Genomic DNA, 14,122 nt, shown 5'->3' with positions numbered 1-14,122 from the left:
ACTGTAGCCTCAAACTCCTGGGCCCATGTGATCCTCCCACATCATCCTCCCCAGTAGCTGGAACTTCAGGTGCATGCCACCGTACCTGACTAATTAAAACCAATTTTTTTTTTGGGGGTAGATACTGGGTCTCCCTATGTTGCCCAGAGCTCAAGTGATCCTCCCGCCTCGGCCCCCCAAAGTGCTGGAATGATGAGTGTGAACCATGCACTCAGCCGGATTATGTTTTATATGCTGGAGCATGAGAGCTATGTTTTATTATTTATGAAAGCTTAAAAATATATTTGAATAATGTTTTAGGTGCCTTATAAGATACAGGCTGCTGATTTGTTTTGTTTTGTTAAAAAAGGCAAAAGATTTATTCATTCCGAAGAGAAACCAGAGCATGACAGAGTGCTTTTTAAATGCTTATAATCTGGTAGTGGTTGAAAAAATATGCATATTAAAAGGTGACATCATAATAATGTTAACACTTAATAGGTTATAAGTGGCTTTTGCATGCATTCCCACCTGTGAGGTGTGTAGATTAGGTTTTATTCTCTTTCACAGTTGAAGAAACTGGGGCTCCGGGAAGTTAAAATGACTTGATATAATGTCTTAATGTCAAAAGCCAGTAGCATTAAAAGGAAAATGTCAGCGTTCTGACTTCTGGTCTAATAATCTTTTTACTGTTGTCCAGTTTTGAGAAGAGTAATAAAACTGCACTTAGGGATACAGGAGGAAAGTAGCCAGACATCTTTAATGTTGATATTTGAATAGGTATCATAAAGATACAATATTTGAAGAAGAATAGACGAATTTCAACAAGTGCAGTTGAAACAGAACTAAAAGCAAAAAAGTGGAAGTTTGTGGGACATGTTAGAATGATACCAATATACTCACTTGAAGAGTAAAGTGCATTTAAAGGTGGTACTGTATGGCTAGATAGGTACTTTGGAACCATAGAATGGAGAACTTAGGAGACTCTTAGGCTATTGTAATAATACAGGTGATAGGTACTGTAGAAAGAAAGACATGGCTGTAATAGGTGTTGGATACATTTTAGAATGTACAGAGTTTTAAAGCCTCATTTGTATTATGTGAATATAAGTTTTCCCTTTCCTCAAGGACTCCATCTCACCAAAATCCCTAATTTTCAGGTGAGATGTAAAGTAAAAGTTAAGTATTTTTCCTTTCTGAAAATGTTGTTTTATGATGGATTTAACATAATTTCTTACCTGCTTTATATTTATAAAAAGTTTCAAGTTAATAATACTAATAAAACTATTATTATAAGACTAACAAAAGCAGTTTAAAATTTCTTTGTGGTTCTTTTCTGTCCTTAGATTATATTCCCTAGAGATGGGTGCAGCGAAAGCACTCTTGTAAGGTTTGTTTTCTTTGTTAGTAGACAGTTTTACTGTTTTACAGTATTAGAAGGTTCTTTGTCATTCATTTTGTATGCAGACAAGGTGGGTTGACTGGGACTGTCTTCCAGTTGTCTGCTCATTTGGAGAGCCAAACTGTTGAAGGAGGCCCCATACAGGACATGCTCACTGAGCAAGAGAGCTGGCAGACACTTGTAATGTCTCTTAAATCTTCTGATTGGATATAGTGTGTATCACATCTTCTGGAATTCCACTGGCCAAATTATGTCACATAGCCGAGGTCCATGTTGCCAGGAGGGGGATGAATAACTCTATTGCAGGGAAAAAGAGCGCTTGAATTCTGAACCAGTAATACCTTCAGCCTCCTCCAGCCACTAAAATTGGTTGTTCCCATGTGTCAGTGCCATCATAGTTACCGTTATTAGTGTTAGTTTTGTTCTTGTTTTAAGGGGATTCTCTGATAACCAAGGTAGACAGATGACTGGAGGTAAGAGGAAAAGGCTTTTGTTACCCTTGTCTATACCTGTCTTCTGCAGCATGGAAGGGGCAAATGATGGAATCTGTATGTGTCATCCCAGGCTTTCTCAGCTTAGTGTAACTATTATAGATTGAATTGTATCCCCCTAAATTCATAAGTTGGAGTCCTAACCTCCAGTACCTCGGAATATAATCTTACTTGGAAATAGGGTCCTTATAGAGATACTCAAGTTAAAATGGGATCATTTAGGTAGATCATAATACCTTATGATTGGAGTCCTTATGAAAAAATGAAAATTTGGGCACATACAGAGGGAAAATAGTATGAAGACACAGGGAGAACATGGCGAAGTGACTAGAGTGATGCATCTACAAGCCAAGCTCTATGTTCTGAGTTTGTCCCTCCAGAATTTATGTTGAAACCTGATCTCCATTGCAGTGGTATTAAGAGGTGGGGCTTTTTTGGAAGTAATTAAGACATAAGGGCTTTACCGTCAATGAATAGAATTGTGACCTTATAAAAGAAGTTGAAGGGAACCCCCAGGCTCCTTACACAGTATGAGGAGGACACAGCCAGAAGGCACCATCTGTGAAGCAGAGAGCCTTCACTAGGCACTATATCTGCTGGCACCTTGATCTTGGGCTTCACAGCCTCCAGAACTGTGAGAAAAAACTTCCATCTGAGGTGTTTTGTTTTGTTTTGTTTTTCAGTAGCCCCAGTGTACTAAGACACCAAGGAAGCTAGGAGAGAGGACTGGAACAGACACCTCCTTAGCACCTTCAGAGGGGATGTGGCCCTGCGAACACCTTGATTTTGGACTTCTATAAGACAATAAATTTCTGTTCTAAGCCTCTTAGTTTATTGTCACGCTAATTTAGAACTTTGCTAGAAAGCACCTTTAAATAGAAGTTTGGCAGCCAAGGCAGGAAGAAATGAGCTTGAGGTTAGCCTATTTTTTTAACCTTTATTGCATAAATGAGTAGTCTAGCTGCTAAATAGATGCAGGAGGAGGGGTCTGTCTGTCTAGATTGAGAAACATACCTTCAAATCTGTTATCTTTTTCAGCCTGAAAAAGTGAACTATACTTGAGTTAGTTCTGTCTAAGCTGGAAATCTGTATTGGACCACACAACACTAAGTTTTATAGTTGATGAGTAGGGAAGTTTCAAAAGCTAGTAGATATTATGAATTTTTTCCCCACAAAGATATGTTGAGGTGCCAACTCCTAGTACCTGTGAATGTGACTTATTTGGAATGGAAATAAGATCTTTGTAAATCACGTTAAGATGATGTTATTAGCATGGGCCCTATTCCAGTATGACTGGTGTTTTTATAAAAAGAGGGAAATTTGGACACAGACAACACACAAAGAGGAGAATGCCATGTAAAGACTTAGACACAAAGCAAGTTGGCCATGTGAAGATGGAGGCAGAGACCGGAATTTTGCTGCTACAAGCCAAGGAATGCTGGGTGCTACAGAAGCTGGAAGATGGATAGAATGACCCTCTTTTAGAGACATTGGAGGGATCGTAGCACTGCCAACACAGTTTACTTCGGGCTTCTAGCCATAGAACTATGAGACAATTAGTTTCTGTTGTAATTTTAAGTGGCCCAGTTTGTTGTAGCTATCACAGTAGCTCTGGGAAACTGATGCAGAAGGACGTGGATTTTGAGAGTACTTTGTGGTCTTTGGGCCTGTTTCTCTTACATCGTTACGTTTTGTACAGGTTATCAGAATATATTTAGTTGGATAAACCACAAATTCCTAAACTGTGTTGTGTACAGTGTTCACCTTCACATTTTAAAAATATTAAGGTACTTACTATTACTCAAGTTTGAGAAAGATTGAGTTAAAATGTATTTATGTCTTTATTGTGATATAAGTAAGTTCCTTGGAAAGCAAAACATTAAGCTATTATTCATTAACATTTTGTTATATTAGGTTCAGCCTGTCACCTAACTGGCTTTAAGGAATGAAATATACTTGGTGGCGGTGAGGGTTGGGAGGTAGTGTAGAAAACTTGGAATATAAGTCTGTTCGAAGAGGGCAGTGGGCTCCATTGATGTTAGAATGTGGGGGATCAGATTTCGGGCTCGGGAGAAGGTGGGGATGAGGAAGTTGTCAAGGCAGGGAGTTTAATTAGTGAAATAGTGCTAAATTTTGAGGTGGTTGGTAAGGAAAAGGTTGATCTAGGGAAAGGGTTGGTAGAAGCATAGGGGAGAGCTGTGCTTAGTCACGTTTTCCCCTAGGCTTAGGCCTCTTCTTGGCAAAGAGGTTGATCATGGCTCATATGCAATGATTTTGGAAAGAAGAAAAGCCCTATCATCTTATGCTTGAGTGTCTTCTAATATATACACAGCAATTATTGATATGGTCAGGAATAGCAGTGTAAGTGTAAACTAGTTTCTTGGTATTATTAAACACACATGCCTCTCTATTCTCTAGCTCTTTCACTCCCTACATCTCCTCTCTTCTTACGTGTCCTCAAGGTACACAGGGACGGATATGGAAACTGTACCAGGTATAACTTGGAAATCTGGCTATAAAGAATTTCAGATTTTTTGCCCAGCTAGCCCTGCTCCCTTTATTCCTTATGTAGCAAACAAGTTGAGTATATAATAAATCAATTCTCCAGTACCAAAGCACTGCATTCTTCGTTGCTATGTATGTGGTAAAGAATGCTACCCCATGTTTGGAGTCTGGAATGTGTTTTCTTGGGAATTAAATGCTGCAAGAGAGAGACTAGTTTCCAGTTTTGGTTAGAAGGAAAGGGATTGCAACCCTTTGACACCTTCTACAATACTAGTGATGAGTCTAGGCAAAACACACAAAAACATGCTGAATCCCACCAGAAGGAAAGACAGTGTGTTGCGGTAGCAGCTTCCACACTCCTCTACACCTTCTCCTAGTCAAGTTTGGTAGCAAATGGAGTGAGTTTGGCTATGAAGCCTACTCTTCACAGTATTTATTGTTTCTTTATATTAGGGACAGAGTCTGGCTCTGTCGCTCAGGCTGGAATGCAGGCGCGATCTCAGCTCACTGCAAGCTCCGCCTCCCAGGTTCGCGCCATTCTTCTGCCTCAGCCTCCAGAGTAGCTGGGACTACAGGTGCCCGCCACCATGTCCTGCTAATTTTTTTGTGTTTTTAGTAGAGGTGGGGTTTCACCGTATTAACCAGGATGGTCTCTATCTCTTGACCTCGTGATCCGCCCACCTCAGCCTCCCAAAGTGCTGGGATTACAGGCGTGAGCCACTGCGCACGGTGGATTTCTATAATGTTACAGTGTTGAGGGCCTAGAACAGTGGCAGGTGTGTAGTGTAGTACTCAGTAAAACATTTGTTACATGCAGGATGGAAAAACTAAATTTAAGTAAAATGATTGAATCTTTACAAATAGAAGTCCATTTATAGAAGTGTAGTCTCAGAAAATTTATAATTTTAATTCCTCTAATATGTTTTGGAGTTAGTAGATGCCATGTGTTATATCAAAACTAGAACTTTGGTACGCTGATGTTTATGGCTTTTTATTTTATTATTATTTTTTGAGACAGATTCTCGCTCTGTCGCCCAGGCTGGAGTGCAGTGGTGCAATCTTGGCTCACTGCAAGCTCTGCTTCCCGGGTTCACGTGTGTATGGCTCTTAAGTACCTTTTTTGTTTATTAAGTATAAATGTATTGAATAATATGTATTCCAACATGAACACAACAGAAACCAAACTAAAGATTTAGGTTGTGTTAAAATATGACCGATACTGTGGGCTAAGGTCTCAAACATTTTGGTCTTAAGGCCTTGTTACAATCTTAATTTATTGATGGTCTCAAAGAGCTTTTGTTTACGTTATAGTTATCAATATTAACTGTATCAGATATTAAAATGGAAATTTTGTATTACTTACTAATGCTTTTTTTTTTTTTTTTTTTTTTTTGGAAATCCAACTCTCTTTGTCACCCAGGTTGGAGTGCAGTGGTCCTATCTTGGCTCACTGTAACCTCCATCTCCCGGGTTCAAGCAATTCTCCTGCCCCAACCTGCCAGGTAGCTGGGATTACTGATGCATGCCACCACACCCGGGTAATTTTTGTATTTTTAGTAGAGACAGAGTTTCACCATGTTGGCCAGCCTGGTCTCCAACTCCTGACCTCAAGTGATCCACCCACCTCAGCTTCCCAAAGTGCTGGGATTGCAGGCGTGAGCCACTGCACCTGGCCATGTATTCTTTAAAGTCGGTTTCATTTTATTCATTTGCAAGAAAATGTCTGCCAAATCCCCAGTCTGAATAACTATATTGTCGTTTCTTCTCTGAAGTATAAACGTTGTTCCATGAAAAAAGTGACTAGTGTAACTTGCAGTTCAAACAATTGCAGTGCTGTTTTTTGAGACAACCATTATTTTAGTATGCAACAGAAGTGCTCTATGTTTACTTAGCACTTTGTTACATAGCATATTAAAAAGATGCGTATTTGAACATTAAGATTTTCATAATATTACTTTTTCTGCTTCATTCAAGGATATTCTTCAGGGATTTTTTTTGTTTGTTTTGAGTCCATAGTGGTGAAAAATACAATGACTACTAGTAATACCATCAGGTCTTGATTCGTAATACTAAGGTGTGAGCAGTTTTACCCACTATTGCTTTGTAACATTGGTGGTAACATTGGTGCAAATGCCAATGGAGTGAAAAATGCAAGTAATATCCTAGTAATACTATAAAAATAATTTTGACCTCACAGATCCCTTAAAAAGTCTTGGGAACTCCAGGGGTCTATAGATCCCAATTACTATGCTAAATAAAAAGTTGATCACATTTTGTCATGAGTATAACAAAATACCATATCTGATTTTAAGTTTTGAACACCTTGAACAGCCTTAACAGTAAAGTACATTGCTATGTGTCTTTTAAGAAAGAATCTTCTAAGAAGATACTATTTTATTGAGAAATATTAAGAGTTAACTTTGCAGTTAGAGACTGTAACTTGACTGGGTAGGGCACTTACAGTAGGGCCTCAGTGTGGTTATGGAGTGATGTAGTTCTCCTCTCCCCAGTCCATGTGCCATGTGGGCTTTTTTGTTGCTTGGTTTTTAAATAGTACATTTTATATGACAGTACTGCCAACTGTTTTCTCTCACCCTGTGAAACTGACCTATGAGACTTTCATGGTGGATTTCTCCTAGTTTTCAATAAAAGTTGGAAACCTGCTCCAATTTATGTCAATTATCTTTACTCCATTTTCTTTTCCCTTTTCCTTCTTGGTTTACTTAGCTGAGTTGTGTGTGAGTGCACATATGTATGTATCAATCTGTTAACTGAGTACTAAAGTTAGTTTGTGTCTTATTCATTTGATTTGAGCAAGCATTTGTTGCCCTATGGGGGATGGATGTTGATCTCTTTACAGTTTATTTTTTTTTTAAACTATACCTCGATTCTTGATGTGTATCAATCACATATTTCTGCTGCCTGAACAATCTTTTGGACATTTTTACTCTTGACCTTCCAGAGAATTGACTGAGTGTAACCAATCCATGGACACATGTTTTGATTTACTTACTAGTCTGAGTTACTTAGGATTTTTTTTCCCTCATGAGGAACCAAGGAATAACCACATCTTCTTTCTAATATACTGTTTCATAAGCATTGCTATGGGTAGTATTTATTACTCTGGCCTCCTTTTCTCTTTGTTCTTCCCATACTATTTGAGTTTTAAACAGAGTTCCCATCTATTCAGGTGATTAACTGGCAATTAACTGTCCTTGAAAAGCTTTAGCATGTGTTCCACTCTTTAAGATTCTCAGAACATGTCTGTTCCAAAGCCAGAATGAGAAGTTTTAGTTGAGAAAGTTTCATTAGCTTTCTACTGTAATACTGATTCCTATTCAGACAAACTCAGTTTTTTATGCTAGTGAGAAGGACTGACTTCTTTATTTTAGTTTATTTTTATTTTTGTTTTTATTTTCATTTTTGAGACAGAGCCTCACTCAACTGCCCACGCTGGAGTGCAGTGATGCGATCTCAGCTCACTGCAGCTACCGTCTCCTGGGTTCAGGTGATTCTCCCATCTCAGCATCCCAAGTAACTGGGATTACAGGCACCCGGCATCATGCCCAGCTAATTTTTGTATTTTAGCAGAGGTGGGGTTTCACCATGTTGGCCAAACTGGTCTTGATCTGACCCCAGGTGATCCACCCACCTCGGCCTCCCGAAGTGTTAGGGTTACAGGTGTGAGCCACCGCAACCAGCTGATTTTTATTTTTTATGTCTGACTTTCCGATTCATTCCCAGACTGACATTGCTTTACCTTAAGTTCTGTGACTGATTACTGCTCAATTGTTGAAATCCCAGCGCTTTGGGAGGCCAAGGTGGGCAGATCACGAGGTCAGGAGATCGAGACCATCCTGGCTAAAATGGTGAAACCCTTTCTCTACTAAATACAAAAAATTAGCTGGGCGTGGTGGCGGGTACCTGTAGTCCCAGCTACTCGGGAGTCCTCAGTTACTGAGCCAGGAGAATGGCAAGAACCCGGGCAGCGGAGCTTGCAGTGAGCCGAGATCGCGCTGCTGCACTCCAGCCTGGGTGACAGAGCAAAACTCCATCTCAAAAAAAAAAAAAAGAAAAAGAAAAAGAAAGAAAAAAAGAGAAGAAAATGTGTACCAGAAGTAGTATGACCTGTCTTCTTATCTCTTAGTGTTTTCGTTTCTTGTCCTTCTTTGTTTCCCTGTTGATGTACCTTGTCGGTAATTTATTCAGTTATTCTACACACATTATTTCCTAGGATAATGTATTTTTATGTTTTAGAAGGATCTTAGTTATAATCTGTGTAAATAATCACTTTTATACATTTAGGAAGCTGGAGTCAATGTCTGGGCAATAAGGCAGCTCATCAGAGGTCTTTTGTGTATAAAAAGAAATAAATTTGTAGCTATTGACACTTGGACTTAAATCAAAGTTGACTCATATAATGGATGCTAGTTTACTGCTCTCAAGCCTCAAGAGCTTTGTTGAGACTTTTAAAAATTGCCTAATTGAGATTATGAGTCAGTGTTTCCCTATCATCAAATAAACAACAAATATTCTTGTTTTTTTAAAAAGTATTTTGTGAAAACCATTCTTACCTGTGGGCTGTACAAAAATAGGTGACAGGTTGGATTTGACATACAGGCTGTAGTTTGCAGATCCCTGGCTTAGATCACAATGGAAACCAATTTGATACTAGAAGTCTCAGTTAACTAATGAATAATTGATTTGGTGTGTTGCCTGCCTGCCTGCCTGCCTGCCTGCCTGCCTGCCTGCCTGCCTGCCTTCCTGCCTTCCTGCCTTCCTGCCTTCCTGCCTTCCTGCCTTCCTGCCTTCCTCCCTCCCTCCCTCCCTTCCTCCCCTTCCTCCCCTTCCTCCCCTTCCTCCCCTTCCTCCCCTTCCTCTCCTTCCTCTCCTTCCTCTCTTTCCTGCTTTTCCTTCTTTTCTTTCTTGTCTCTTTCTTCCCTCTTTCGCCCAGGCTGGACTGCAGTGGCACGATCTCGGCTCACTGCAGCCTCCACCTCCCAGGTTCAGGCAATTCTTGTTCCTCAGCCTCCCGAGTAGGTGGGATTACAGGCCCGTGCCACCACGCCTGGGTAATTTTTTTGTATTTTTTTTGTGGAGATGGGGTTTCATCATGTTGATCAGGCTGGTCGCAAACTTCTGACCTCAGGTGATCTGCCCGCCTTGGCCTCCCAGAGTGCTGGGATTTGTAGGCGTGAGCCACCATGCCCAGATGGTGTACTGTTTTTTAATGTCTTTATATGTTGGTATTTATAAAGGTTGATAGGTCCTAATAAACATCGTGTGCAATAGGTACTTAAATATTTCTTAATGAGATGAGCTTACTCTTTTCCCCTTTCCTAATTCTTGGAGATGTCTGTCTGAGATCTGACTCTGTTTTTGGTCTTCTAATGTATTTTTTAGGTCTATAAAAACGCTTTCTTAAAAATTACTTCATGACCTCATACTCTCGCGTGGCTTGCAAGGTTCCTGTATACAACTCTATAACTTAAACTGACTCAAGTCTTTGAAATTTAGAAGTGGAGGAGACTGTCTGATTCAATTTTCTCATTTTATAGATGACACAGAGACCCAGAAAATTCACATCACTTGTCTAAAATCATATAGGCCATCCGAGATGTTATTTTTAATTTACATCTGAGCTCTGGATTCCAATGAAAAAGAGAAGGAAAAGTAATTTAAGTTTGTCACTTCTAAGTTATAATTATGCTTAAGTTTTGGACTAAATTATGTTTGTAAGATAAAGTAATTTCGATTACACATTTGACTTTGGAGCGTGCAAAGGGTGACCAGATCTCTTAAAAATGTGCTATAGGTAGGAGATTTAAGAAGATAATCTTCTTTCTTTCTATCCATAACTCTTTCATCGTGTTTTTTTTAGTCATTTAAATTTAAAATAATGTAATTGGGGATCACAGTTGGGCCCTGGCTTCAAGAATGGGATCAGAAAAGAATATGCTGTCTGTCATGATTGAGGGTGACGTTTAAGGTAGTATTTAATGTGTAGAAGGACTAGGAGAGGATTAAATATTTGGAGCAGTAGTTGTACAGCGAGTATATGCTGAACTCAGTTTTGTGATGCTGAAAATGCTGTACGTATTCAGTTCACTGAATGAGTCATAGCTGGATTGCCTCAGTAGTCCTGTGTTTTTGTAATATTTGCTGAATTATTGTCTATAAAGTTATGCAGTTAGATGATATTTCATGGTGAACATTTACAATATTAAGTGAAGTTTTGAATATAGCCACCAATTGGCTAAATATTAAGGCTAATTTTGTGTTTGCTTTTGGCTACTTTGATACAGCTGTGGTTTAAGTAGTTGATTGTCTATAAGTGATTGGAATTTTAAATAAAAGCTTTTATGAGTATACAGGCGATTTCTGAGAGGAGGAAAGTTACAAAGATCTAATTTTTGGGAGGATCTCAATTACTATTTAAGAATGAGTAAATATGATCAGGTAGAAGATACAAATAAATGCTTTGTGAATTTATGAAGTGTCTATTTTGAATATCCTGTTTATTTAATAACCCATAAGCTTTTTGAGGGCAGGACTTCATTTATACATAATATACTCTTCATCAGGCCTGATACCTGGGTGGTAAAGTATAAAGATTGGATGAGTGTCTCAGGGCTGTTTTGTGACCTAGTTTAAAGACAGTTGTTCTAAAAGATACCATAATGGAGGAATTATAGTGGTAAGTCTTCTTGTGTACCCATTGAGATCCAATTCCTAGTATCTAGTACTCATGCAGGCAGGTGAAGACTACATCACATTCTAGAGCATTCATCTGGCTATATAAATAAACCATAATGGACAAGTTCTGCAAAGCATTATTTAGTCCACTAATGAAGTAGTGGCATTTTCTCTGATTTCACTCTTTGGCACATAGGCTTTTACGTTGTTTTACAAGTAGGCCTTTCAAGGTCTTTTTCCTTTAAAAAACTTACTTTTAATTGCCAGAAACTGATATAGCACTATAATCAATTAAATAATCAGTTTATAGCAGTTTGGACAGATAACTTTCCTGCTCTCATTCAGTATTTATTATGACTTAAAAATATACCAGCAGTATATATTTATTGAAATTTTTATATGCAATAATTTATCATTTTGATTTGTATTTTTCTTTGCCCTGGAATGCATTAGGTGGTGTTGAAGCATCACTTATTACTAGTTTCAGCTGGGAAATTGATGGCCTTTGCTAATCAGAACCAGCATTGTGAAAAACCTTTGCAGGCGTCCAAGTTTTGGACTGAATGATATTAGGGGAGAAGAATACTTACTCTATTTTCTTTGTCAGTCTATCTCACTTGGATTCCACCTAGCCCATCTCATTTTGGGAAATCCAAAAAATAAAATAGTTGCTAATTGTTACCTGTGACAAACATATTCATGATAGATCAAATTATGATTTAATTTCTTGTAATTGTATCATGGTTGGGGTTGGATGTTTTGTTTTTAAAGTCATTCAGTTCAGCGTGCCTTCAGAATTGAGTGAGTGCCTGCTGTGTGTGTTGAGCACAATACTGCACCTTACTGGTGATTAGGCTAAAGTTGAGCAAGGTGTCCTCCAGAGCGTTCACCATCTAGTGTACTATAGTACTTCTAGACCAGTGCCCTGGGCCAGTATCCTCAAAGGAGTATTTGCCTTATCACTACATTAAGCATGTAGTAAACATTCAGGTTATATAAAATTAATTGTACTCTTTGAATTAACTTTTTTGTTGAAGAGGGTACCTTTTCTTTGGATGAAGATGTTATAGTTGTCACTCTTCCTTGGTGGTTTCCCATCTCAGTAATTGACAGTACCAGCCATTCACTTGTCCAGAGAGAAACCTTTGATTCTTTCCTTTTCCTCAACTATGCCTCAACTGTGCATCCAGTCAGTTACCATTGAGTCTACCGCCTCAATATTTTTGGAACCCCAGTGTTCCTCTGTGACAGTCCAGGAGTTAGTCTTCTCCTGGATTACTGCAGTATCTTCCTAATTTGGCTCCCTAATTCCCCCTACTCCAATCTAGCTTCTTTATAGTCTGTGCTTCTCCCTGCTCTTCCTGAAACTGTTTAATGGATTTATTTTCTCTTAGTGCCACCTTGAAGGTCGTCCTGAATATAGTTTCTGCCTGCATGTCAAGCCTTACTCGCCTCTGTCCTCACTCAGCCCTTCCACACCTGCTGCAGCTCATGGGATGCTTCTGTTCACTCCCTCCCTTCCCCGAGCACCCTTGTTTTCAGGCCCCTCCTTTAGTCTGAAGACCAAGGACGCTTCTTCTAGGTATATTCCTAGACTGCTAACTTTAGTTAGGGCTTCTTCTGTGTGTGTCCACTAGAAAATTGTCATTGCCTCCCATTTGTCTGTCTCCCTGTGAGATACAAGCTTGATGGGTAGTACTTAGTCACCACTTTCTCCACAATTTAGGGCAGTAGCAGTTTGTCACATAGTAGCCTACTCAAATGCTTGTTAATTTGTGATTTTTTTTTTTAATCTGTTAACTACTTCATAAAGAAACCCATGATGTCACAGGACAACCAGTATACTTCCACTTTAGATATTTCTTTATACTGAATAGATGTGAATATATCATTTTAAAAGAGGAATCGGCAAACTACATTGTGGACCAAATCTAGCTCTCTCTCCTTTTATAAGGATCACAAGAAGGGTCTTTACATTTTTATAAGTGCTTAGGGAAAAAAAACCAAAAGAAGAAGAATACTTTATGATACAATATTATGAAATTCAGATTTCAGTGTCCATAAGTTGAGTTTCATCGGAACACAGCCATATTCGTTTATTTACATATTGTATGTTGCTGCTTTTGTACCACACAGCGGAGTTGAGTAATTGTGACAGACTGTATGGTTGATAAAGCCTGGAATTTATTGTCTGGCTCTTTATATAAAAGTTTCCTGACCTCTCCTTTAAATCATTTCTGTGACTTGAGAACAAATTCAGATATATTTATCTATATTAAATATACTTGAGTCATGCCTCAGTTATTCCCCCACTTCATGTTCAGGATTTAAGTATGTCCAGTAAGAGAGCATCATTTGAGTTTTGGGAACTGTATTCCAGCCTATCTCATACATACCTAGAGCTTTTTGAGCCTTGAACATTACAGATGTTGAGAAAATAGAGACTTCATATCCTCCCAAGTTTCATAGACAAAACTGGAGTGGGTAACTCATGGTTCTTCCCCACCCAATGGTCTTTTCCCAAGTAACTAATATTCTTTTTTAACGAAATCAGTCTTCTTGCAAATAACTAACATTTTTTATTTTTAAAATTCACTTCTTTTTACAGTTAAGGATAAAAATTGAGCAACTTTTTATGCTACTTGATAAAATCATTAAAATATTATGCTAAAGCCCTTTTAAAAAGGTTGTTTTATTTTTGCCAGTATGTTACTTTGAAGAAAAATAGCACCAGCCATGTTTTGGTTGTATTATCATTTTACGAACTATTGGAAGTAACTTTGTCAGGGTTTATTGTTAGGCAATGTAGAACCTTTGTTTTACATCATTTAATAAAATCAAATGGTTTTTACAACATTGTTTACATCTTGTTTAAAAATATTTTACTGAGAAAATAATTAACTTTGTTTTATTTTTAGGGTTATATCCTGTGTTGTGACCTCATGGTTTAAGTGGGAATAAAGATGAGTATAAGCAGTGATGAGGTCAACTTCTTGGTATATAGATACTTGCAAGAGTCAGGTGAGTACTTTTATAAAGTAAATAGGCC

The 14,122-nt window shown here is 38.4% G+C and overlaps 1 protein-coding gene across 8 annotated transcripts in view; it reads left to right on the top strand.

Annotated features, from left to right (window-relative positions):
* Positions 1–14,122, top strand: part of TBL1XR1 (TBL1X/Y related 1) — a 183,952-nt gene that overhangs the window by 124,924 nt on the left and 44,906 nt on the right. For 6 of the 8 annotated variants that reach the window (XM_050778295.1, XM_050778293.1, XM_050778296.1 and 3 more), the window contains one exon: positions 13,992–14,094. The exons of the other annotated variants lie outside the window; for them this stretch is intronic. In XM_050778295.1, the coding sequence (XP_050634252.1) occupies positions 14,037–14,094 (58 nt within the window). In that variant the 5' untranslated portion in view covers positions 13,992–14,036. The remainder of the gene's footprint in view (positions 1–13,991; positions 14,095–14,122) is intronic. 8 annotated transcript variants of the gene reach the window in all.

Source organism: Macaca thibetana, chromosome 2 (genome assembly GCF_024542745.1).
Source record: "Macaca thibetana thibetana isolate TM-01 chromosome 2, ASM2454274v1, whole genome shotgun sequence".
Lineage (NCBI taxonomy): Eukaryota > Metazoa > Chordata > Mammalia > Primates > Cercopithecidae > Macaca > Macaca thibetana.
This window is presented reverse-complemented; position numbering and strand designations above follow the sequence as displayed.